This window comes from Hordeum vulgare, chromosome 2H (assembly GCF_904849725.1).
Source record: "Hordeum vulgare subsp. vulgare chromosome 2H, MorexV3_pseudomolecules_assembly, whole genome shotgun sequence".
Classification (NCBI taxonomy): domain Eukaryota; kingdom Viridiplantae; phylum Streptophyta; class Magnoliopsida; order Poales; family Poaceae; genus Hordeum; species Hordeum vulgare.
In genome coordinates, this window is record NC_058519.1 from 201,400,555 (window position 1) to 201,426,837 (window position 26,283).

The 26,283-nt window shown below is 44.0% G+C and overlaps 3 protein-coding genes across 4 annotated transcripts; 1 reads left to right on the forward strand and 2 right to left on the reverse strand.

The window, feature by feature from the left end:
- Window positions 1–4,990: 4,990 nt before the first annotated feature.
- Window positions 4,991–11,686, reverse strand: LOC123425834 (pre-rRNA-processing protein ESF1-like). Its single transcript, XM_045109575.1, has 7 exons — window positions 10,989–11,686; window positions 10,234–10,350; window positions 7,354–7,733; window positions 6,876–7,038; window positions 6,568–6,696; window positions 5,625–6,340; window positions 4,991–5,521 (listed from the first exon to the last, which is right to left on the reverse strand). Exons 1-7 carry the CDS (start codon window positions 11,628–11,630, stop codon window positions 5,275–5,277), a joined length of 2,394 nt encoding a protein of 797 aa, XP_044965510.1. The 5' UTR covers window positions 11,631–11,686; the 3' UTR covers window positions 4,991–5,274.
- Window positions 11,687–11,859: 173 nt separating this feature from the next.
- Window positions 11,860–20,592, forward strand: LOC123425835 (glycerol-3-phosphate acyltransferase 9). 2 transcript variants are annotated; one of them, XM_045109577.1, is made up of 13 exons: window positions 11,860–12,083; window positions 12,189–12,246; window positions 16,486–16,604; window positions 17,231–17,330; window positions 18,145–18,240; window positions 18,613–18,709; window positions 18,802–18,889; window positions 18,960–19,056; window positions 19,418–19,503; window positions 19,596–19,715; window positions 19,805–19,903; window positions 20,030–20,107; window positions 20,218–20,592. In XM_045109577.1, exons 1-12 carry the CDS (start codon window positions 11,998–12,000, stop codon window positions 20,076–20,078), a joined length of 1,095 nt encoding a protein of 364 aa, XP_044965512.1. In that variant the 5' UTR covers window positions 11,860–11,997; the 3' UTR covers window positions 20,079–20,107; window positions 20,218–20,592. The 2 variants fall into 2 exon arrangements, with proteins under 2 accessions (XP_044965512.1, XP_044965511.1); XM_045109576.1 differs by having other exon boundaries at window positions 20,030–20,592.
- Window positions 20,593–21,011: 419 nt separating this feature from the next.
- Window positions 21,012–22,093, reverse strand: LOC123425836 (NDR1/HIN1-like protein 13). The gene has a single exon (XM_045109578.1). The coding sequence runs from the start codon at window positions 22,039–22,041 to the stop codon at window positions 21,337–21,339; it is 705 nt and encodes a 234-aa protein (XP_044965513.1). The 5' UTR covers window positions 22,042–22,093; the 3' UTR covers window positions 21,012–21,336.
- Between the last annotated feature and the right edge of the window lie 4,190 nt (window positions 22,094–26,283).

Consider the following 26,283-nt stretch of genomic DNA (forward strand, 5'->3'; position numbering starts at 1 on the left):
TATCAAATCCTATGCAATTTAATCTATCTCAATACGACTGAGGGATTGACAACCCCTATACGTGTTTGGTTGCAAGTATTTGTTGTTTGTGTGCGGGTGTTGTTTACATAGTGTTGCTTGGTTCTCCTACTGGATTGATAACCTTGGTTTCATAACTGAGGGAAATACTTATCTCTACTAGACTTCATCATCCCCTCCTCTTCAGGGAAATCCCAACGCATCTCACATGTAGCATCTTTGACATCATAGCCACTGTCATCAAAATTAGAATCAGTTTCCTCTTCATGCTATGCTTCCTCTGTGTCCTATCCTTGCTCTGCATTTGCATATGCTATGTCCTCTCCATGCTCTACATCTACATATGCTCTGTCCTCTCCACGCTCTTCTTCACCTCTTCCCTCTCCATGTTCTGCTTGCTCTTTGTCCAATCCTAGCTCTGCATGTGCATCAGCTCTACCCTCTCCATGCTCTTCTTCACCTCTTCACTCTCAATGCCCCGCTTCCTCTCCTCCTTCAGCAAACCTTGGAATAATTATGTTTGGCAAGGGGGGGGCACCAATGATCACATCTTCATACAATTTTCTAATCTTGTTCTCCTCATCCACTATCAACAGTAGTGTCTTGTCTTCTTTGTTTGCATTGACCATAGCAGCAATCACCTCTTCACTATCCACACAAACACGACAATCAAAAATTTCCTTGACTGGCAAGCATTAGTATACTTGCAGATCAGGAAAACCATGTGAGTAATCTAACCTGTCCAAACAGTACTTCACCATTGACAGTGACCATCTGTTTGCATGACAGTAATCAAAAGTTGCATATGTATTGTAAAGGTAGGATATGTTCACTCCTCCTATATATGTATATGCCATTATGCTCAAAGTCTACTCAGAACAACAAACTTTCTTACCCTCAGGTAACTAAAAAAATGAACAACAATCTTGAGACTTAACTCAACTACATTCTTACATTACACAAAGCAAATAGAGTGCTTTTATTAACTGAAATACAACACATTCATCCTATTACTACACCCAATCATTAACCTATATAATTCATGTACTGAAATTAACATGTGTATATCTGTAAAACTGAACATGTTCAAACTTGCAGCTCCAATCGACAAACAGAAACATGGGACATGTAAAAACAACAAATTTGTTGCCTGATTATTGTCATACAGTTGGCCATTCATAACACAACTCATTCTACACACTTGGATCGACAGCAATAATTGACCCCCACTAATTTAACCCTAATTTGACCGCCAAACACTTGATCATGATCACCACCCCGCAAAATCAAAATTCGTCCTTCCTTCAACCATAATCATCCATCATATCTACTCTACAACTGAAAACACCAATCTTTGCGGTCCAAAATTCATGCCATCACAATGGATCATCTCCTACAGAAGGGGGGGAGGTCCTTGCGACGAGAAGGGGGGAGGGGGGCTCATACCATACTCTCGAGGGAACAATCCCAGTTCCCGGAGGAGCGGCTCCATGCCTCGTTGATCAACGGCGCCGACGCCAATGCTGTCGATGAAGAATCGTCGTGCCGGAGATAGTAGCATGCTCTAGACAGAAAGGGAGGAGTTAGAGAGGGTTTTTGGGCAGCGGAGTCACTTATAGACGAGGGAGGACCGCATTGTGTACATATTGCACCACTCAGTTTTTTTTTTTTTTTGCAAAATGCTCACATGAGAACCGAGTGACAGCCGACGCATGCCTCCTTCCTACGTGGTAGCCGACGCGTCGAATTTCGATCACTTTTGTACCAATATGTTATAGCATCAAAGACGATGTGCCATTTTTATGGGTTTTTATTTATGTATGTATCTCTTATCGCATCAAAACTTTTTGTAGCCCACCTATAATTAACTCGGAGGAAGGTGGGTGTAAGACGGACCGCACCGAATCCTATTTGACACCGTAGGCGCTTGTTAATGTGTATTTTGCAAACGAGTGCATTCAGCACCCCGTGGTGGGCTGACCCATCTCACCCTTTTTCCTTTCAGTTGTGACGACGTAAAAGGAGCAGCACAGCGGGGTATCGAACTCCTGATCTCCACTTCGAGTTAACACACAGTAACCACCGCGTCACGTCGACCAACATGACGACTAACATTCTTTTGCATCTTTTCTTATTTCTTTTTGGCTTTTTCATTTTTCGTTTTTTGTTTTTGTTTTCTTGTTTTTTATTTTGTTTTTCCTTTTTCTTCTTCGCGGCTCGATGATTTTTTTTATAATTCGTGAATTTTTTTCTTCAAATCGATGAATTTTTTTCAAATTCGATGAAATTTTATCAAATTGAATGAACATTTTTAAAAATTCAGTGAACTTTGTTTCCAAATTCGATAACTTTTTGACAATTTGACGATTTTTTTCAATTTTGTAGATTTTTTTGAAAATCCATGATTTTTTCCATTTCTATGACTTTTTTAAAAATTGATGAACTTTTTATCAAATTTGATGAACACTTTTTGAAAATCAATGAACCTTGTTCAAGTTCTTGAACTTTCCTCAAAAATGATGAACTTTTTTCAAAATCCATGAACTTTTTCTAAAGAACGATGAACTTTTATTCAAAATCGATGAACTTTAATTGAAAATAGATGAACTTTTTTCAAAACTTTTGAATTTTTTTCATAACTGAATTTTTCTAAAGAACGCTGAACTTTATTCAAAATTGATGAACTTTTTTAAAACTTATGAACTTTATAAAATTGAATATACCTTTTAAAAAATGATGTACATTTTTCAAAATCGATGAACTATTTTTCAAAATTGATGAACTTTTTCCAAATTAGTGAACTTTTTTGAAATCATTGATATTTTTTTGTAATTCATGAAAATTCTTTGTATTTGTGGTTTGTTTTGAGTTTGTGAAATTTCAAATTTTCTTCACATTGTTTTTCAAAAATCATGTTTTTCTAAATTTCTATATGCAGTAAATAGCGGGACACAGATTTTTGGGACATGCGGCTACGCGCTACCGAAATCCCAAACGTCCATAAGCGCAGCATGGTTACTACTTAATATAGGGCCGTGCTCAATACTTGGCGCATTATTCATGTTCGCACAAAAATACGTCGCAGAATACCTCACATGAGTGGGCCAGAGGTCACTTATATTCGTACATATACCGGCTTGGCTGGTAGCGACTCCTCTGACAGGCCGGGTATGTTATAACTGCTCTGGACATGGGCAATCATCCATAAGAGCCGGTCTCGCTCATGGTGTGGACTGTATTTTTTTTCTTCAAGTTGTGTCGTGTAGAAAAGCAAAGGAACAAGAGGAGATGACTTCAGCAGAAATGGAGATTAACAGGCTAGCGTATCGACACTACACTTTATTCGGAGTCCTTTGTTTATTTTGTTAGGACTGAACACGTTGATCTTGTCCGACCCTTAGCATGCCAGACATTTTTTGGGGTGAGTTCTGCATTGGGGTGCTTAAGGGGAACGTGAGAGTTGTGTGTTTTTCCTGATTCGACGGTTCTTTCCACCTATTTAGGTAGGCTCGATACCAAGCGAGATGGGTTCAGCAGAACAGAAGCACAAAGCTTCGAACTCAATTTGATCCTTTGATTTAGATCCTTCAGCATGGCATTAGGGCTGAGTTAAGTTTCATTCTTGTGGTATTGGCATGTGAGAGGTTTCGGTGGATATTCTAGTTTGGACTGTTTTAGGGGATCATGGGAGACGAAGGTTCATCTATGATGAATGATGATTTTAATCATTTCAGGGTTCCTTGATTGCCTGCCATGCATTTACAACGGGGGTGACAGACATTTAAAGAAATGTCGGCAACATGTGGGAATTGTATCATGGATGAATCTTGATTAATTTGTGAGGAGATTACCATGGTTAGATATTTATGTGCTTGCGATGTTTTGTGTGTGCAGCTAGTCTTTGTCAGGAGATTATCATGGTTAGATATTACCGGAAACCTTGATTAATTTGTAATGTTGAAGGAGAAACTGAACTCATCCTGCTACATGCAACGAATTCTTTTTAGCTGGGATGTGTACACGAGATGGATGAGAGAAAATCGATGTAGAACTTACACCGTGACATCCATCCATCCATAAGCACCGGCCACGCTCATGGCTTTCACACTGATGGAGGTGGTGTGGCGCGCGTTGGGATGAATTCCTCGAGAGCTGTTTTTTTTGCTCTATTAATGATTTTCCACTGTGCTGCGTTTAATGGAATGGGACAGTGTCAAAACCGGCCCAACCAAGGACGTGCAGGGTGTGGGATCAAATCTCACGAGAGCTGTTTTTTGCGCTATTAATGATTTTTCGCTGTGCTGCTTGTAGTGGAATGGGTCAGCATCAAAACCGGCCCAACGAAGGAATGTGAAGGCGTCAAGTTACCTACTCGGTGCTGAAGGCACCAACTATGGGTTTTCGTTCAGTGATGCTAATCCACGGGCAGAAGATACTTGGATTTTGTTTGTTTTTCTTCCGACATTTATCTGGATTGGTCATAACACGTGCGAGTGCCACAAGATAAATAATCTTTTTTGTGCAAGAAACCAACATTCAGTATAGTTGGATACCATAACAGCGAGCAAGAAACCAACATTCAGCATAGTTGGATACCATAACAGCCAGTAAAACACAACCCTTGCAAACATGCCTGTTGCACATGAACGACTGTTTTTTGCCCTATTAATGTTTTTCTGCTGTATTACGTGTAGTGGAATAGACCAGCATCAAAACCGACCCAACAAAGGAACGTGCAAGGCGTGGGATCAAATCCCCACGAGCTGATGATTTTTCGTTGTGGTGTGTGTAGAGGAATGGATCAACATCAAAACCGGCCCAACAAAGGAACGTGCACGCACCAAGTTACCTAATCGGCGCTGATTAGGGGTTCCCGTTCAGTGATGCTAATCCAGGGGCAGAAGATACTTGGACTTTGTTTGTTTCTCTTCCGGTACTCACCTATATCTAGATTGGCCATAACACGTGCAAGTGCCACAAGATAAATAATCCATTTTGAGAAAAAGCCAACATTCACTATAGTTGGATACCGTAACAGCCAGTAAAACACAACCCTTGCAAACATACCTGTTCCACATGAACGACTGAGAAAACCTTCAGGGTATTTAACTAGCCTAATAGAATTTTTAGTCCAACCGGATCATTGTGCTATCAAAGTCCAAAAATGGCATATCATCAAACCTTCAACCTATTCTGAAGGCTACTGAGGCATTTTTCATCAGGAAAGCTATATCAGGCCAAAGACGATCATCTTCTCTACCGTTCACTCGTGCTGCTTCCTTTCTTGAACGCTGTGAGGTTCCTTTTGAGGGACTTAACAGCAGATAGCATTTGTAGCTTCTCCGTAGACGCCCCGTCATGTTTCTGCTTGGTCTTCCTAGTCGATGCATCATCAGCTGGCAATGTACTCCCCGGAGATGACTCCTCCACAGGTGGTTCACTATCCAATGTGCCTGCACGCACACCCTTCTTCCCAGTTTGCTTTCGCTTGAAGTCGGCACTCCTGTACAAAACCATTCGCAGTCAGCATCAATAACACTAATGCAGGTCAAGCAGATTATACAATAGTAGGATGGGTAAATGAAGGTGATGGATGCTGGTAGTACCTCTTGTACTGGGGATCAGTAGGATCCAGTGCAAACAGATGAGACGTGAACATGGGATCAAACCTCTTGTCATTGGTAAGGTCAATATGAGGATGTTTGTCCTCGACAGAATCCTTGCCCTTCTTGCCCTTTTTACTCTTGCGTTTTATGTTATAGCCCTTTGCACCATTGCCTGCATCCTGATCAGCAACCAGGAGCTCCAACTCTTCTTTAGTTGCTTCTGGTTCGAAATGTTCCTCTGGAAGCTTGTCCTTTCCTTTCCCTTTTTCTTTATCTTTGGCTTTAACCTTCTGCTTCTTCATTGGCTTAACGTCTTCATCAGACTTTTCATCCTCAAAGAAATCTTCATCTTCATCAGCACCATCTTCGTTGCTATCGTCATCATCATCATCATCCTTCGACGACCTCTTCCTAGCTTTCCGCTTTTCCTTCATTTTTTCTTGGTGCATCTCCCAGACAGTCTTCTTCTCGCTGCTCTTTCTCTCAAGGATACGTTTGCTAAGGTCCTCAAGCTCCGTGTTGAATGTTACCTCCATGTCCTGGTCATCAGCTTGTTCCTCATCCGATTTATCTCCTTCTAGTAAAAGAGCCATCCGCTCCTTATGTGTTAACTTTCTTTTCGGTACTCCATTTGGTCGAGGCTCATCCCCAGAATCAGCTACATCATCATCTGACTCACTGTCATCACTAGCTAAAAATACACCAAGGTCATCTAACTGGGACAACAAAAAAAGATGTTGAAGATGTCAAACCAAAGAAAAAATAGAAGGACAAGAAACAATGACAAATAAATTGAAAGATTTCATAAGAAAAGGGTAGAAAATGCATGTCATCAACATAATTCACAATTGTTCCAAGAAGATTAAAAAAATGCAAAAGTCCACTATGACACTTTAATTCCCCCCTTCACATTTATTATTGAGTTTTAAGTAATAGAGCTAACCTGTTCATCGTTGAACTTCCGCCTCAATTTCTTCTTACGCTCTGGCTCATCATCATCCCATGTGAGCTTAACTTTGCTATGTTGCAAAGCACGAGTCTCATAATCAGGCTCCTTGTAATTCGGAGGTGCCTGCATGGAGTCAAACAAATTATTACTGAAAAGACCACTTTTAGCATGAGGGGAAGGCAAGTTGTTCTCAAATAACATCATTACTCATTCAGCCACTTCTGAAAATGGTAACTTTTATGCTGCCAAGTGCGAACAGTTTAATATGACTACCAAGAAATATGGGTGCAGCTAAAAGATACCTCTGTAGCCACATCGCGGGCAGCATGTTTGAACTCCATATTGTCAGAAATAAACTGCAAATCAAACACATTTGCTGTTTTCAAGAACTCAGTACCATCAAGAGTCGTGTATAGGTGATTTGCAGTTGTACTGGAATCACACACCACAACTGCATAGTAGTACCTGCAGCAAGAACATAATCACAAGAGAACACAATAAGAAACTCTTGGCAAGTAACTGTATATGGACTATAGTTCATATAAAAGATGGACATACAAGGCTATTTGGACATATGCACACAATCCCAAACATATGAAGTAGAAGCCATCGTAGTTACAATTACAATAGGATTTGAACATTTTAATATTACAGTTAATAGTATGGAGACTCAGATCATGGTTTAAAAACACGTTCGAACCCATCTCAGTTAGTCCCAGATAAACAGATAAATAAACATGATGACAAGCAGCAAAAAAATATCTATGTTTCATTCCTAACCTCAGTCTGTTTAGCTCATAAGTACGTAGCTTGTTGTTCTCGGAATCAGAGTCATGCTCATCATCTTCTTCATCATTGTCGTCTTCATCACTGTCATTGCCATCGTCTTCGTCACTGTCATTGTCATTGTCATTTTCATTGTCATCTTCAGAGTCCTGCTCACGATCTTCTTTGTCATCCTCTTCATCACTGTCACTGTCATTGCCATCTTCCCCACCATCACCTTCACTATCACCATCAATACCAAGAAGAATAGACGGGCCTTGAGTTGTCTCAATGTTCATGCACTTCAGTCCAAATTCTGACGGATATATAGAGACTGATAGAACTCGTCCACCTTTTGGGATGCAAGATGTCATCACCATATACAAGTCCACCGCCTGTTGAAAGGGGCAAAACAAAGGGATAATATCACTGAACTTAAGAAGCAAAACAGAAATTGCTACGAGCAAAAAAAGAAGTAAATCCCAATGGGCCGTTTGCATCCTTAGTTCTAGTAAAAGCAGGATTTCATGCAATTACGGAATATTAAGTATCAAAAGACATTTGTTGGGTTGCCATAAAAATCACAGGAAGTGCTTCAACACTTAACAAAAATATTAGACATATTTTAAATGAAAATACAATCATTACAAGTGCATTTGAGTGAATGGGGATTAGGGATTTCTTTGGGAAGTTTTACTGCTAGACATATCACCTGTTCCCATGAAAACAAAAAGAATAGAAACATAAACATCTTTAAGCCAAACAACATGAATCTATGTATCATACTTCAACCTAACAAACCAGTCACACACTTTGCAGCACGACATCCTCTCCTGAATCTGACTGACTGCTTGGCGGTCCATTCCCAGGGATGACTTTGTGGAGTGGTGGTAGCAAACCATCCTCCAGGTGCCCACTGCCACACGCAGGGGGGCCTAATAGGCGATCATGTTTATGGCGTATTCTTTTTTTGTTTTGTTTTATTTTACCCCGGAATTGTTCTATGACAATCTTCTATTAGGGAGAAGTTCAAATATGTACAAGTATAAGTAACAAAAAGAGCTGAAGAAACAAACCTAGGGTGTGTTTGGTTGTAGAACCAAGTAGAATGCAATGTAATGGTTCCATCTCTTTGTTTGGTAGAGCAAATGAGATGGAATGAAATGGTTCAGTCTCGATGCTTGGTTCATCCAAATTCAATGCTAATGCTGACAGTAAACATCACTTAGCAACTACTAGTACTAAATTCATGCCAACTAGTACTGGTACTAAGCATCATTTGTCAAAGTAATGCATCACCATGTGCATCTACACACATCTTCGAGCGGGATAGAAGGAAGCGCCGATGATTTGATTCCTTGCACCTTCACTCAGGTCAGAGCGCAGCCTAGTCAGCCTGCTGCCAAAATCAGCCTTCCTAGGTGGGCAGCACCGGCATAGGTGGTGACGATGGAGAGCTGTGCTTGGGAGGCGGGGTCGTCGGGTCCTGGCACGGTGGAGGTGGAGGAGCAGCCGGTCAGAGCTCAGGTGGGCGCAGGTCAGAGGTTGACAGCAGTGGCTGTTGGGGTCGACCGTAGTGCAGAAAGAGGAGATAGCAGAGGCTGGTGTGCTGGCGTGGCCGTGACAGTGAGGGGGCGCCTGCGAAGCCGGTGATAAAGCTGTGCAAAGACGAGGTCGTGGAGGAGTAGTTGTTGGGCGCACAAGGTGCGCAACGCCGGCCGAACGCAAGCAGATGACAGCTTGGCTGCACAGCAATGCAGGCAACGTCCATCGCGACTGGGCGGCAATGTAGAAGTGGGTTTGGGAGCTCTGGCGAAGGAGCCTGCAGGGAGGAGGGCGATGGACAGGCAGCTCGCAAACCGGCTGGCTTCACCGGCAGCGAGCGGGAGGCCGACCAGCAGCTGAGCGTGTGGGATCAGGCGCGTCTCCCCCGATGGTGGCTGTTTGTTGGGGTGAGCGGTGGGTTTGACGAGAGAGGGCAAGAGGAATGAGTGCGTTCCGCATGTCGGAGGTATATTCCTGTCAGGTGGAATCAGTGCGTTCTGTTTCCTCTCGAGCCAAACACAGGAACAAACCGAGATCAGGGACGTCGCAGAACCATTACATTCTACTTCATTATTGAAACCAAACACACCCCTAAAGATATACATCTATACAAATCCTGATTTCTGCAGCATTATGATGATTTGCTCTTAGTTCTGATCTTGAGGTCTTCCTTGAAGATGTTGCACCATCCTTGAACATGTGGGGTGGCATTACAATTACAATTTTTGTCATTCCTTATGAGTACGCATGCTCCAGCAGCGCATGATTACTACAAGAGACTCATCAAAGAATGATATTCCTCTGTTCTTATTAGGAATGATCATTTGTCAACAGTTTTGATCAAAAGGGCAGCCCCGAAACAGGTGGACTGGAAGCAGCACAATGAAACCATCCCTAGCGTCGCCAGTTTGCTTGACAGAATCGAAGCTGAGGTCAGATTGTACGCAGGGATGGTGATGACGGACCTTGCCTGCAGTGCCTACCACCTAGTGTGTAGCGTTGTACTTTGGGGAGTGACCTCTCGTAGGCTTGTACATACAACTTCTTCTATCAATGCATTGAGACACAAGGCTTTTGAATTTCGTCTAAAAGAACTAACAAACCAGCAAAAGAACATATTTTTTTCTTTCCAAAACTCCTGTTTACCATCATCTATTTAAAAAAATTGCCATCCAAAGAGCCCTCAGAGGTTTATCAAGCAAATGCAAAAGCAGAAAAGAAATGCAAGTGGCCTCAAACACATTCTTTCAAGGTGGATTCTCAAGCAACGGAAATAACCAAATTGCCTAAAATAGTTTGCGCACAGGATTACTTATCATGATAATATAATTAATGAATTAGTGCACACACCTTAATGTGATCCCAGTCCATGTTAACAACAGCAAGCCTATGAGTTTCCTTATCAATCATAGGTGTATCATCATGCCTCGCCATCAAGTAATGAGCAATGTCACTGCCAACAGAGCACTGCAGAAAAAAGATAGCAGGAATTATAAGGAATGCAAGAAACATGTATCTCTTGGCGACAAGAGAAATACAGCTAGTAAAGTGTCCCATCAAGATAGTTTAGTAACCATACGGAAATCCTAGAAATAAAAACACATAACCTAAGAGACCCGTACTGGCAGGCAATAAAACCAACCATGCAGTAAGTTGCAGAAAAAAACCCAGTATATAAGATCAAGAGTCGCAGTTTGAAATGGTTCTTGCAGTCAGATAATGAGATGCATGGCTTACAGAAACACACAACTCTCTGTCTCTAACAAGCATCTCCCAATAAGCTCCACGTTCCACAAGAAAAAAATAACACTACAGCAAGCACAAACATACACCACAAGTTGAAGAAATCCCCATAACTGTAACCTCCATAGCTGGGATTAAAACAGCATCTGTGCTATCCACATGAAAGATTGAATTAAACAGCACATATCAAACAATTACAAACGACCAACCGGACCATACATCTCATATATCAACATAAGGACGTGCTTTTATAGTTTTATTCTCTCCCAATTGACAAGCGAGAGTGGAGAAGGATGCAACCTTTATAATTGCAGAGAATGATAATCAAACGAAAATTCATAGAATTGGATGGGAAACGTCACCTCGTCATCGTCATCGTCCTCCTCCTCCTCCTCATCATCGCTGCTAGAACTCTCTTGTTCAACTTGCTCATCCTCTTCTTCCACCTCATCGTCCTCATCTTCTTGGACCAGCTTCACTTTCTCCTTCTCTTTTTCCTTCTCATCCCCCTCCTCTTGTTTGAGATAGTAATGCAGCATGGGGTTCTCCTTGGCGCCCTTCTTGCGGCGCCTGCCGCGCTTGTCCACGGGCGCCTCCGACGAAGCGAACATCGGGTTGGTCAGCATGCCGTTGAACCTCGAGTCCAGGGCGACCTTCGCCTCCCTCCGCCGCATCGGCCTGAACCTCGGGTCGGTCCGCGCCGCCGCGAACCGCTCGTCCTCCATCGCCCGCTTCATCTTCTCGTCTCCCCGCTTCGCCTCCGCAGCCCCCGCCACCATAGCCTCGGCCTCAGCCCCAGCCTTCTTCTCCTTCTTGGGCTTCTTGCCGTGCTCCTTCCCCTCCTGCCCGCCCTTGTGCTTGCGCTTGGCGTCGTCGCGGAGAGACGCTCCGTCCGCGGCGGGACGCTCATGCTTATCCTTCCGGTGCTTTCTCTCGTCTTTGGAGTTGGATTTCTTGACCTTCTTTTGACCCTTGAGGTCGACGGAGTCGGCCGTCGGCGCCATGGCGGCTGCTCCTAGGGATGGAGCGGCGGTGGCGAGGATGTGCAAAGGGTATGGAGGGTAGCCGGAGTAACGAACGACCTGGACTATATGGATCCTACGTGGGCCGAGGTGGACTACACAAAGATCTGGCCGATAAATGACCGGCACTTTGGCCCATGTTCACAAACAGGCCCCACATGTCAGCAGAATGGTGGTGTCCACTTGTTTATGAGCCACCCCCTCGCTGTACGTCTGATCCAGGCATCATCAATTCGCTAGACGTACCACGACTCATTACGCCCAATCTCACCGGTTTGCCCCATCGCCAAGCCTTCCGCGGCGTCATCGACGTCGCCATCGTCTCGCCGGCGTCGGCCGCTGGGAGAAGATGGCGTCGGCGCTGGACGCGCCCAACCTCGACGATTACCTCCCCGCGGACTCGCTCCCGCAGGAACCCCCCAGGAGTCTCACCCTGTAATAGCCCTAACCCCTGCCACCGCGCCTCGCTTGCTTCTCGATCTCGCCCACTTGATTATCGATTCCAGCCAGATTGTTGAGGCATTTGATGCGGTTTTTCAGGCGCGATCTTCTGGACATCTCGCCAGTGCTCACCGAGGCAGCGGGTGCCATCGTCGATGTGAGTGCTTTATCTGATCCTTTTACCTTCTCTCTCGTTTCCTGTGGGAATGTACGAGGTCAGTAGTCGTTTCTAGGCTTATGATCTGCAAGGTTTAGGATAACGAGAAACGGGCCTCTTTCACCTCTACTATTTGGTGGAAAGGTGTGTAGGAATTATAATTTTGATTTACAAATGTTTAGTCTGTGTGGTTGTGGTTCAGTTCGTGTAGGATTCTAGCATGTTGCTATTATATGGATGTCCTGTCAATTGCCACCTTGATTTAAGACCTCTTGACCTTTTGAGGGTTAGCTTGTTGTTTACTGCCATTATATTACCTGTATATGGCTATTCTACTCAACACATCTCTAGCTGTAGTTTAAGTATTTGACTTAAAATAGTGAATGATCCTGGACTAGATAGAAAGCAATACGGTCAGTCATTTGAAAGACTGTTTTCGTTTTTTCTGTTTATCTAGGAGGAGGTGTTTTGTTATATTTTCCGATTTTTTAACTCTTGAGAATTGCACTGTTAGTATTCACCGTTATGCAATTTTGAAATATTTATTATGAAGGCTTCGGTCTGGCTGAGTGAGCCACTAACTTAAGACTTAGATTATGCGAACACCCAATTGATAGGGCTAACACGTTTCTCCCGCTAGAACCACTGGTGCTTGGATGAGTATTCCTTCGATATAGTGATTGTATTGTAGATTACAGAAGTTCTTCCCATTGTTAAGTTCAACTTTCCGATCGGATGAAAAATCGTCTAACTGCTGATCTTTTTGTTTTGCTCGATAAAGTCAACTTTTTACGAAGTGATGATAACCCAGTAGTTAGTACTGTCACAACTCCTCCTTAGTGGTTGTTTGGATATAGGGAATTAGATGTGAGATTTCAGAAAACGAGTTTTTGGAGGATTTTTAGTTATTCTGTTAAGGGCAACTCCTACGCGTGACCCCAAACGGACATCCGTTTTGTCCGAATTTCGTCCGTTTGGGGTGGCAAAATGGACGCCCATGTTTGGTTTTGGTCGTCCGCAGGTCGGGGCACCTAACGTGCGTCCGCATCCTAAACCTGTCTGTGTTGGACTTAAAATAAAAAAAACACTTAAAAAGCATTGAAAATAAAAAAACATTGCAAAATAGCTTAAAACATAATTAATGAACTTAAAAAATCCACCATAGTCACGGCCCACGCACAATACTTAATATAAACTTAAAAACATAAAAAAAGATAATGCGGCCGCCCTGCGTGTTGCAGAAGCCGCCGTCGTCGCTCGTCGTCGTCTTCAGGCCCCACCATCCTCGTCGTTGCTCGTCAGGTTGATGCAGGGTGGGGGCGTCCAGAATGGGTCTGGCGCGTGTTGTGCAGGCTGCGGCGGCGACGGTGGTGGTGGTGGTGACTGCGGCGCCCATGTACGCTCCTCCGTGGCCTCCTCCTTCACCTCCATCTTCACCTCCTGCTTCACGTCTAGCTCCGGCACGTACACATCTCCGGAGGCCGATAGCTCGAGCATCTCCTGCAGGCCCTCCCACTCGTCCTCCTATTGGCGCTTGTACTCCCGCTCTGAGTCCTTCATGACGGCCTGCACGAGCCGCTCCTCCTTCTTGGCCGTCATGATGGGAGGCTGTGGTGGCGGCGGAGACGGGGAGGGTTTGCCGTGCGCTCTGGGTAGGCTTGGTGCGCGCGCATGAGGCACACGAGGTGGGCTACGACCACGGCCGGCAAAAAATGTTAGCCGGCGCATGTCATGCTTGTCCTGGAACCAGGTGTCCCATTAGGGGCGAGTCGGCGTCGTACCTGCAGTCGGCGAGGTGCTGGCGTGGGATCCGGGCGTGATAGCTGGTGATCTCCTGGAGGCGGGCACAACCGCTCGCTGGGACAGGGGGGAGGGGGGTGGGCACCCGATTCGGGCTCAAATGCCACCCATTGGGCAGGTGGGCATTTGACCAAGGCAGCAGGGTATCGATCTCCCAGTACCGACGACAGATCGAGATCTTCACGTAGGGCCTGAACCGAGGTGCGTCCGCCGGAGGGGAGATGGAGAAGGACGCCTACGAGGTTTGCTGGCTGGCCACGCTTCCAGACGAGGCGGACGACTACCCTGCCTCGTGGTCATGCTTGGTCTTCTTATCGGGGTGTCATTTCCAGAACCCTATGGCCGGTGGGGAGCGAGGTGGGCGGCGGCGTCAGGCTAGGGTTTCGTGTCTGCGATGGAGGGAGCAAGAAGGTGCGGGAAGTGGAAGTGGATGTGGATGTGGATGGAGAAGTGGGAGTGGGAGTGGAATTACACGGCTTCAGCATAAAAAGGACGTGCACGGTGCCGTCTGGCTGGCTAACATGGGGGCCCTCCCATCCGTGTGCATTGACTGTTTTAGGTGGGAAGTAGTTGGACGACTGACGCGGGGGCTCGAGGCTGACGCAGAGAGGCCGCGTACCCGTTCGTTCTTTGTCCGTTTGACCGCAAACCGGAACCAAGTTTGCGTCCACAACGGGGCGAAGCAGACCTGAAACTGACATATTTTGAGGATGGGGTCGCGCGTTGGGTTGGCTTGTCTATCCGTTTGGGCCCAAATGGACAGACCCATTTTGGGGTCGCGCATAGGAGTTGCCCTAAGGTAAGTACATACAATACCTTGTTTGGATGGGAAAAGTAGAAAAACACGATTTTGAGTTCTTCGTTTTGGGAAAAAATAAAATCATGGAGGTACGGTGCTTCGGCTCACTCTTGGCACCTACACGCACAGCAGGAGACAACCACACTGTAAACGGCTCTCCAGCGGGGGTGCACGGCCATCGTCGTGGTCCCACCTGATTGTGCTCTGCTTCGTTCGCCGGTGTCATGCATGTTGGCCCAGGTCTCTATACATTGCTCCGAGGACGAATTCTTTCCGCCATGAAGATGCACGTGCATACAGCTCACATGTGGCAAGACACAAGTCGGCGTAAAGCACCTTGATTGATTCTCAGGCTAGGCATGCATGTAGCACCTAGCTGCTGGATTGGTCTGTGGGTAACAGCAACAGCATAGTGCAACACACATGCTAGGGAGGCGCGACGGCGACGCACAAGCTGGAGCATATGGATGACGACAGTGGTTGTGAAGCGGCCGATGGACACAACAGTAGCTGGCCAAAATCTGCGTCCACCATGGAGGCGCTGGGCTAGGTGGAGCATCGTCCACCATGGAATCGCTGGGCTAGGTGGAGCATCGCAACATGCTCCCGGGTGCCTGGCCAAGATCGGCAATGGCGGTTTTTGGTTTTGTCAAGCTGCTGTCACGGCCGGCGGAGTGTACCATGATCAGCGCGTCGGACTTTGCTGATCTCCCAATGCATACAGAAAACGCGTTTATATAAAATGTCTATTAATCGTTCTTGCATAAACTGGTTTTTGGGGCTTTTGGAAAACTCAGTTTAGTATATCCACAAGTTTGTTAGATAATCCAAACAATGTTTTAAGTTGTTACACCAGAAATCAGGTTTAAGAAAAACTACTTCTCTATAATCTAGGTATCCAAACAACCCCTTAATGAAGGTGTAAAATAGAACATTGAACATTTGTCATCCTACATGGATATGAACTTGAGCATCTTTCGTGTATGTAATATGTTCATAGCTTCTATATTTTGAACATGAACTACCTGTTGTTTGAGGTGCACATAATTTGAATGTGTGGTAATTTTTGTCTTACGACATAATATTCGCCTTATCTTTTGTTATGTGTGGCCAAACATATACGTCGTGAAAGTCCAGGTGCTGTAGCAATTTAATAGGAAGCCAAACCTGCAAGTCTGAGCAGGGTGTAAAATAGAAAATAATAGTGGTCATTCATATTTGGGGAGGTGATTATATGTTACTATAAGTCTATAAGGGTCCAGTTTGTGTTCAAATAGGCTAAAGAGTCCTATTCTTTTAGTATGATTCTCACTTTTAAGGCAGCCCTCGTATGTAATGAGGGAGGGACCCGTGATATGAGACCAGCAAAGAATTAGAATGAGATTATCCTTTTAGTTGCTCAATTCTCTCTCCTGAGCGTAGGGCTCTCCAGCCCTAACCTCAGCATCTCCCTTGGGCGCCCAATCACTGAATCTTGAACCCTAGCCTAAACCTTGTTCAGAAAGTTTAAATTCATACATCTTTCTGTCATGCCTCATTGACCACTGAGTATATGTGTCTTAGCTGTGCAACGATTCTTTTTTGTCTATTTAGGTGTCTAGTTACGAGTTATGACCTTGCTTGTGTTTGCACTTATGCAGGATTCATTCACACGTTGCTTCAAGTCAAATTCTCCGGAGCCATGGAACTGGAACATCTACTTGTTCCCATTATGGTGCTTGGGAGTAGTCATAAGATATGGACTGCTGTTTCCGCTAAGGTACTTGAGTCCTATGATCTGAATTTGGGATATTCTCACATGTAATGTTTGTACTCCTTTTTCATCTTTTGATTTGATATATCTGCTATTCTACCTTGTTGATTTATTGTCAAAATATATGTGGTTCGATTCTAGGTTGATGCGGTAGAATAACACAATGCGTTTACATGTTATAGCTCTTTCAAATGATGTTTCACTCTTTGCCCTTTTCTTTTTGAGTGTTGTGGGTCGTATAACCTGCACTAGACCAGGCTTTGCAGTTTGCACATTTTGTGCCATTCTGCAAGTATTATTTAACCTATCATAACCCCATTGGTGTAAATTGTTGAGGTGTTCCGTATGCAATTACATTTGTTCCTTTGATGGCTAGAATGTTTTTCATGTTCCCTTTGAGGCTGTAAGTTCTCTTCTCCAAAACTTGTAAAATAATTCAGTACAAGTAATGTACTGGAAAATAAATGAATTTTATGTAAATTTTTGCAGAGAAATATTGGTTTTCTCTATATACTTTTCTTTGTATGCTAGTGGTTATTACTACTAATTAACTCATCCAGTGTATCTTCTGCTTTCATTGATTGCTTTTTAAATATCGAATCTAGTCATCTGACAACTTAATTGTGTATCAGGTTCTTAACACTTGTACTAGGATGGATGGCCTTCTTTACGGCCTTTTTTCCCGTGCATTTCCTAATGAACGGGAAAAATAAGCTAAAAAGTAAAATAGAGGTGAGCTATTTTATTTTCATGAATCAAGTTTATCTCTTATTGTGGATATATCCATATTCAGTATATGACCTCATGAGTGGTCTCGCACGGAGCTTAACTGTACTATTGGTTAACAGTGGCAATTATACGTGTTTGAGTGCGTGCATTCATTTCTGTGGTTCTTATGGTTTGTGGTTGGGTGAATGCGGTAAATCAGTGCACCTTTCTGTGTTGCTTCAAATTTCAATGGAATGATGAATTAATAACAAACTATCGCAAGTTTGTTTCCGTTTTTTTAATGCTGTATTGTTGGGATCGAGATCTTCCCCTTTTCCTTGTGAATTCCAAAACAAACGATATTGGCACTCCATCAGCTAATCCCTTCTTGACATCTTTTAGGGGTTTAGCCCCGACAAGCAATCCGGTTATATCTTATGTTGTACTGTATGTTAGTGTATTGTGATTATGTGTTTGGAGCCTAGTGAGTTTATTTGTTAGATAACCCTTAAAGCTTATTCAGTTAACTAGGCTTATGTACTCACATGTACTTGTACAAATAAACTGTTGCTATTGCATTTAGACTCTCTGTAGTCGTGTAAACCAAGATACAGGTCAGCTGTTTGGCCCTGCCTGCCAGCATTACTTCTCTAGGCCTTGCATCTTAACGTAATTATCCTATCAGCAATTTCTACGTGTTTTGTAGTTTTGCTAACTTACGCACTTTTCATGTCCCCTGACTGTTTGTTTGTTTTGCCAACTTTGTTCACATTAGGGTGGTGTTTCTTTAAAACTTCTTGGGTTCCGAGTTCATTAATTTGTTTTGAGCTTTGTACAGAGAAAGCTGGTTGAAATGATGTGCAGTGTTTTTGTTGCTTCTTGGACTGGAGTGATCAAGTACCATGGACCACGCCCAAGCTCACGACCTTACCAGGTTAACTTTGTTTGCTTCATTTACTAATATCTGAGCTACGTGTGTGGTTGTGAACATGTATGAATACAAGAGAGAAGTGGGACCACCTACACTTTTGAGGTGTAAACATAACAGGTGTTAAACTAAGGGCTTGTTCCCATGAAATATCAAATGGAAAGGTAGCACAAGCCACAAGATGTTTTTCTATCACATACTTCTGAATTCTGATTATGGAACATGTGTGTGCTCTGTGCCATGTATACACAACTTTTTTGTTTAGAACCCTATCTACAGGTCCATGTTCTTATAAATAAGTACGTAACATTCATTTCTTTATCACTAAAAACTTCTCAGTATGATTGATACCTTTGCAACAATCTTCTATGACAACAGGTATTTGTTGCAAACCATACATCGATGATAGATTTTATTATTCTGGAGCAGATGACAGCATTTGCTGTCATCATGCAAAAGCATCCTGGATGGGTTGGTCAGTTTCTATTCTCTTCAGAAACTTCTCTTCTAGTTTTTGTTTAGTTCCCAACGCTAGAATTCCAATATATTTATTTTTTCTCCTCTCAGGATTTATTCAGAAGACTATTCTGGAAAGTGTGGGTTGCATCTGGTTTAACCGTAATGATCTCAAGGATCGTGAAGTAGTTGGAAGAAAGTAAGCTTTTTACTTTGCAACTCTTTCTGTTTAAAGATCTGGTTATTCAATAAATATTTTTTCTTATCAGGTTACGTGATCATGTTCAGCATCCAGACAACAATCCTCTCTTGATTTTTCCAGAAGGAACTTGTGTTAATAATCAGTACACTGTTATGTTCAAGAAGGTAATGTGGTACACCTGATCTTTTTAATGACCATACAAATCTCTTTGAATATTCTTACAAAGTTTGTGCAACAGAGATTCATAATTCTATTCTTTCTGGGGACTTGAGTGATCATATGTATGGTATCAGTGTAGCATCTTTTTTATCTGTATTGGAGTTCTCTGCATGCAAATCAAATTATTAAGACATGTAATTGAGTTTAGAGAAAAAATCGTTTCTGTTCACTCAGTACACAAGATGATTAAAACAGACATTGGAAATTAGTCATCTATTGTGTGGATATGCTTTTATCATTTTTGCTTGTTGAGCATGATCATACAACTATGCATTGATTAAATTGTTTCTTTATTTGTATTTTCAGGGTGCTTTTGAGCTTGGCTGTGCTGTATGTCCAATAGCTATCAAATATAATAAAATATTTGTTGACGCCTTCTGGAATAGTAAGAAGTATGGAATACAAACAAATATATGCATTTACTTTGTTCACACCTATATACCTTCCTTTTTTCACATATTACCTCGCTTGAAATGTTTACCAGGCAATCTTTTACAATGCATTTGGTTCGTCTTATGACATCGTGGGCTGTTGTTTGTGATGTTTGGTTCTTGGAACCTCAATATCTCAGGGAAGGGGAGACAGCGATAGAATTTACTGAAAGGTAACACAAAAGTTTTGATAATGCCCTTTTTCTAAGAAAATACCAAGGGTCATAGTAATCTTTTATACCTGATGCAATGCTTTGTACAGAGTGAGGGACATGATAGCTGCTCGGGCTGGTCTTAAGAAGGTTCCATGGGATGGCTATCTGAAACATAACCGCCCTAGCCCAAAACATACTGAGGAAAAGTGAGTAAAATCTCTTCCTCTTATATCTTGATAAAAAATATATAATAAAGGATGTTGATTTGGTCAAACTAGCCAGTTAGCCATTTTAAGTTTACTTAATTTCTAACAAGCCTTTTCAATTTTCAGGCAGCGCATGTTTGCTGAATCTGTGTTGAGGAGACTAGAAGAAAACTAAATAGCTATCAATCAACTCTTGCGCTCCTGGTTAGTCGAGGGATTTCCCCTTTGGTTGCCTTGTAATCTGTTAATCACCCAAGTGAGACCTGGGGCATGTGGAAATGACCACCGCAGTTTTGCTGTAAATTTGTTTGCAGTTTGACAGAATCAGTAGCATGTGCTTCGCAAGAATAGAACGATTGAATCAACCTTGCTATACATGTGGCACTAGTTGTCCGTCTTTTGTACGACGCACCAGATCAAGCCGTTGATGCCCTGAACAAAATTACAGTGGAGCATCAGATTTTGCATCGTACACAAATCGGACCATGAAGTATTGTACGCATAGTGGTTTCACTATTGAATGGATGCGTGCCTATAGATCTTTTAATATCTTATATGATTGGTTAGTGTTAAAACGTAAGCATTGGTGTTCTTATCAGTAGATGCTGTATTGATATTTGACCTCTGTTTCATGTAGACAGTCAGTCCTGATCATTCTTATATCGTTAATCCTGTGAGTATTGGTTTGATGTGCTCTGTTTAAGCGAGAGATACAACTGGATTGCATCTCGAAAAAACAAATTGGTTAAGAAATTAAAGCATTGGAATTTGTACAGTTAGATGCTTGCACAAAGTTAGAAGAAACAAGAGGTACGGCTGCACAGCTTGTTTGAAAAATACATATGGTTAAAGGTTATTCATATGTATGAATAGGTGCTTTGCACTAAAATAGAACCAGGAGCGTGCCCTTTCAGACCATGCTTAATTACATTCTACTCCCTCTGTACCTAAATATAATTATTTAGGTACAGAGGGAGTAGCTGCTATCTTACTATATTTTGTATTTTTGCATTGGATGCTTAGTTCTTAAATATGTTGTCGTGTTTTATGTTTTGCATCAGATATTCAGTTGTTAGATATGATAGTCTTCTTTTTATTTTGCAACACATTTGAAACATTTTCGATTCTCACATGCATTCACACTTCATTACAAATTTACAATGATCACAAAGTTCATGACATCTGGCAGCCTGGAACCAAATTTCAGTACCCTTTAATGCTCACACCATCCATGTTTGCATTAGAACTATCGCAATCTATAAAACCTAAGTACTACTAGTCATCAATACATGTATGTAAGCACATGGCTTAAAACAAAGGAATCACCAATACCACCCCAAACCCAAATAACAAGCAGTTATGTTCAAGAAAAAAGGGAAGCAAATCAGAGGGAAGTAAAAATAAGAGACTAGAGGAGCAGCTTGAATGATCCACTAGAAGTAGAGCGTGCACGGCGTGTTCCTGTCCTCCTGGTGGAGGCTGCCGTCCCCGGTGATCTTGAACCCGCAGTCCGCCTTCAAGTGGTGCTCCTTGGTGTCCCACAGCTTCACCTGGAACCTCACCGTGGAGTTGAGCACCAGGCGGAGCCCGACGCTGCCGGCGCCCACCTCGCTCGCGAACCGCTGCCATGCGGGGTCGGTGGGCGTCGGACCGGAGGCGGCGAGCTCACCCTGCACCTGCGTGTCGCCCTTGGGCGGCTGGTAGAAGGGGTCCATCACCGGGCCGGACGCGATGAGCTCGTCGTCGTAGTAGACGGAGCCATAGACAGCCTCGAAGTGGATGCCGATCTTCTGGTTGGGGTTGTGCTCGTTGACGGCGAACTTGACGGGCAGGTTGGCGGCGCCGGACTGGCGGTTGACGTTGGGGATGCTGAAGTCGGTGAGCGTGAACTTGGGGCGGTGCGGGCGGAGGCTGAGCCAGAGCACGAAGAGGATGATGCCGGCGATGAGGACCAGCGTGAGCAGCACCGCGCAGAGGAAGTTGAGGCACCGGATCGCCGGGCTCTGCCGGTGGTACGACGGCAGGCGGTAGTTCCGCGGCATGGCTGATCGATCGATCGACCGGCGGCCGTGCTGTTGCTGATGCTGGTTGGTGTACGTGATGCGTATGCTTGCGTGTGACGTTTTATAGGTCCACATGCGTCATGCATGTCACGGTGTACAAGGCAGTAATATTCTTGCCGTGCGCAAAGGTGGCAGACACTAACACGCAAAACTGTTGATGAGGATGAACGTACTGGATGTTGATTCCCGTGACAGAGTCGAGAGTTGGACTGTGCTGGAAAGTGAAACCGAATAACTCGAAAGAGCGAGTTCTGTTTATCTACGGATATTTTTTTTCTCTGTTGCATTGCACATGTTATAAAGTAAGTTCCCTTGCCTGTAAAAGGTAGACATGTTCTGCGGCTCTGACTAAATTACTCTTGAATTATCTGCTGGAGGTTTCCTGCGGATATGGGAAGAACAGTAGCCGAAACTTCGCCCTCGGGCAAACGCAAAGGGAAATGCTGCAGACTGTAGACTGCAAAACCATTCCTTGGATTCGTTAGCTAAAACCACCTAAATTTACTATGGTCCCTCATGGGGATGTCACTGGTAATCTTGTAAAAGAAAAAATTTGCGAGGAATCTTGTAATTTTTTTTGAAACAAGGCAAGAAACTTGCCATTTTTTGTTAATTACGAAAGAAGGTTTAGACAATGGCCTGCAAAGCTGGATACGTAAACAATTACTCTCGCGGCATTACAATACTACCTGCGCAGCTCTTGTCAGTGTCCAAAGTCGGACCTCTTCCTTGATCTTCATCACAATCACCATCGTGGGGCGCTCAGGTTGCGGAAAACTCTGACATCCTGCTCTTTTCATATTTCAATGTGACAAGCATCTTCAAGGAGGAGATGGCATTTATGTATTTGTCCCCCATACTAGTCGTCTCAATTCATCACTTCTTCACTAAGGCCATAAGACCCAATCGGGAATGATGATGTGATGGAGTCCAAGCCAAGAAGTGATCTCCGCCCAGACTCGATGCGTGTAGCGGCAGTGAAAAATGAGGTGCATGGCACACTCCTGAACTTGCATACAAAGAGGGCACACCGTAAAATTTGGCCATCCACGTCGGAACAATCTACGGGCCGTCCACACTCTTATCTTGGACGACAAATTAGGCAAAGAACTTGCACTAAGGGGGAGTCCAAACTGTGAGGACCATGGGCGTTGAGGTCAGGCCGGCAAATTGTGTTGTACAATGAGGACACAAAGTACTCGCCATTGAAAGTAAAATCCCAAGAAATGGTGTCACGAGTTCCTTAGGAGAGGTGAGTATAAGCAAGCTTTTTCTTATGGTTGGCAAACTCTTGAATGTGCTCTCCTCCTCTCGCTAGGGCACCCCTTCTCTCGCCGACGCAGTCGACATTGAGAACTCCTGTTGCGTACCTCGTCGCCGCTCTTCCCTCCCATCCAATCCCTTGTTCGGACGAACCAAGGGGTGACCACGCGTTGCATCCCGGCCTTGGCCTCGTTGGGGTTAGGGTTTTTGCTCGGCTACCTGCTCTGCGTGAGATCTAACCTACCTCTGGTGATGGCGGATCCTTCTGGTTCAGGGACTAAGGAGGAAACGGATCTGGTTGATCTCATGGGGGAATTGGGAATAGTGGAAGAGGACCTTTGTTGGCGATGCGAGGTCGACACCTATGGGAATCAACGTGAAACCCTTGTGATCGTAGGGCGGGGAGAGGTGACGTGAAGAGCAGAGCTAACAATCAGCACCCGACTACCTTTTTACCCAGGTTTGGGTCGCTTACGCGTAAAACCCTACGTCCTGCTTGTGTGGTTGTATTAACCGTTTTGTTGTTGATTGTTACAGTGACCGTTGGTGACCGTATTATGGATCAATGTCCAAAAAGTCTAACCCCTTTCGAAATGAGCTAACGGGCCTCCTTTTATAGGCAAAGGGGTCACCTACAGTGCTCGGTGGTAGGTTCACGAGGAGTTACAGTGAACCTAGGGCGGTGCTTATCCATCTACCGCTGTCAGGTGCACTTAATGCACGCCTTGTCCTTGTCAGCGATGTGCTGGTGAAGACACGTATCCAGATGTTTCGACACCTGGACGCTGCGCTGGCGCATGCGGAATGCGCTGGCACTTGGGGGCGATGGCACTATAGCAAGGGCGGTTGCCCACCAATGGCCAGGCCCGTCATCTCGGCAAGGAGCTTGCCGGGGCCTTGAGTCTTCATCCCAGCAAGCGGGCTTGCCCGGGGCTTCAGTCGTCATCCCGGCAAGGGAGTTTGAGGGGGTCTTGTACTTGGTGAGTTCATCGCGCCCATCAACTCGGCACAGCCCTGGTCATCTTCCCGGCTAGGCAGGCTTGCCGAGGCCTTGATAAACTCGGCACGGCCTTGGTCATCTTGATAGTCTTGCCGGCAGGGGCTCTTCACGCCCGTGCACAAGTCTGGGGCACTAGGGACCCTAGTCTTTAGTGCACCGACAACCTTGACGGCCTAGTCTATGAGGAGATCGTTGCTAATCCCGATGTGAAACCCCAATGGATCGCTATTGATAAGGTTCATACGTCTTGAGAATACGGTGATTTCTAGTTTTACAGAAACATGAGGAACACATGGGACTTGGCGCAAACTGTGAACTTCAGGTCTTTACGCGACAATCTTTACACTATGCAATCCTCGTGTCTTGGTGATTGGGACAAGGTGATGGATGGTGGTCCTTGGGCGTTCCATGGACATGCGGTGTTGTTGGTGCCTTATGATGGTTTCACGAAGCCGTCGACTATCGATATGAACACTTTTAAGATTTGGATTCACATTCATGACCTTTTTGGATGGTTTTGGTCCTTTGATGAAGCCACTAGCTGGGAAGGTTGGCGAGTTATATGTAGAAGAGAGAAACCAAGGTGATTTTCCTGGGAACTTTTATAGAGCGAGAGTTATTCTAGACATCAGGAAGCCCCTCAGGAACCCTGTTTCAGTTGTGAAGTACACTTTGATGATCCGACTACGAACCTGTCCCTGTCTTTCGATGAGATGGTGGTTTTCGTTTTTCATGGAGTAGACTTTGATGATCCGACTACGAACGTGTGAGGATGTCGCGCCTTAGCAATCGCTAAACCAACTTCGAGAGGTTATTGACCATGGCGGAGTACGATCAACCTGACCACGAGGGTGTGTTTCCTGCACGCAAACAAAGAACAAGCAAGACATTACGATTGCAATCTGGATGTTGCGAATATAAGAGGAAAGCTTTATTGATGAAAGTAGGGTTCTGTGACACTTTTGTCTGGTCGTGGAACACAAACGAAGAACGCAAAGTTGCAACTATGACAAACTTGTAATATAAACAAAACCCAAGTCTAAACGGTGCCCTAAGGGTTGTATATATGGGGGAATAGAGGAGGAATTTTGTGACCCCTTGGAGGAGGGGTCCGGAACCGACCCTAACTTAGTTTCCCCACACATACGAACTCTAAAAATAGCCTATAATATGGTATTTCAAAATTACATGGGCCTGGCCCAAAAATAAGGTGGCGCAACACCTATAATAGCCTATGGACGAAATTTATTAAGTGTCGTCTTGAATATTTCGTCCAAGCCTTCATGATCTCCTTATGGTGGCTTCAAAGTGCGAAAATCACCAGTGGAAGCTCCATTGTTCTTTCCCGCGCGTGCACCTTCTTCTCCATGATTGATCCCACTCCAACGGATATCGTTCTTGTTCATGCTAGGTCCTTCATTCATAAGTACAACAAAAATATCTAACTTAGGCAGCATCATATGTTCATGAACATTTAAAGGATTTCCAAGAAACGAAAGTACCTGATAATTCAATTGGCATGCTTGAGCTCTAGTAACTGGTCCAATATGTATAGCACTTGGGGTTGTTGGTGTAACAATGGTATTGATGTCCTCATCAGAATGTCGAACCCACAAGGAGCTAAGGGTAAGATCAATATTCTCTCAAGTCCTATCTTCCACCGATAGAACTCTACATACACTGAACGTTTGCTTCTAACTAGTAACGAGAAATAAAACTGTGTTGTGGGTATAAAGAGAATATCTTTGCATGATATTGGAGAACTAAAATATAAAAATAGTTGCAGCACCAAATAGAGTTAGAATATATTAAAATATATTACAAATAGCGAGTGTGGAATAATGATGGTATGGTGTGCAGAATCATCCTAGGCAATTGATATAAGATCGATAATTATTCTTACAATATTATATGCAGAAGAGGCATGAGCTAACATACATTCCGTACTTAGATCATATGAACTTATGATTGGATCTCTAGGAAGCATCTGCAACTATTAGAAATCATTAAGGTAAACATAACCATAGCATTAAACATCAAGCCCCCTTTACTCC

Coding starts and splice junctions, on each gene's coding strand:
- LOC123425834 (XM_045109575.1), bottom strand. CDS start 11,630: ATGGCGCCGACGGCCGACTCCGTCGACCTCAAGGGTCAAAAGAAGGTC. Junction 7,039..7,353: donor TATGAGCTAAACAGACTGAG/GTTAGGAATGAA, acceptor TTCTTGCTGCAG/GTACTACTATGCAGTTGTGG. Junction 5,522..5,624: donor ACTGATCCCCAGTACAAGAG/GTACTACCAGCA, acceptor GGTTTTGTACAG/GAGTGCCGACTTCAAGCGAA.
- LOC123425835 (XM_045109576.1), top strand. CDS start 11,998: ATGGCGTCGGCGCTGGACGCGCCCAACCTCGACGATTACCTCCCCGCG. Junction 19,504..19,595: donor GCCTTCTGGAATAGTAAGAA/GTATGGAATACA, acceptor AATGTTTACCAG/GCAATCTTTTACAATGCATT. Junction 19,904..20,029: donor CCAAAACATACTGAGGAAAA/GTGAGTAAAATC, acceptor TTCAATTTTCAG/GCAGCGCATGTTTGCTGAAT.
- LOC123425836 (XM_045109578.1), bottom strand. CDS start 22,041: ATGTGGACCTATAAAACGTCACACGCAAGCATACGCATCACGTACACC.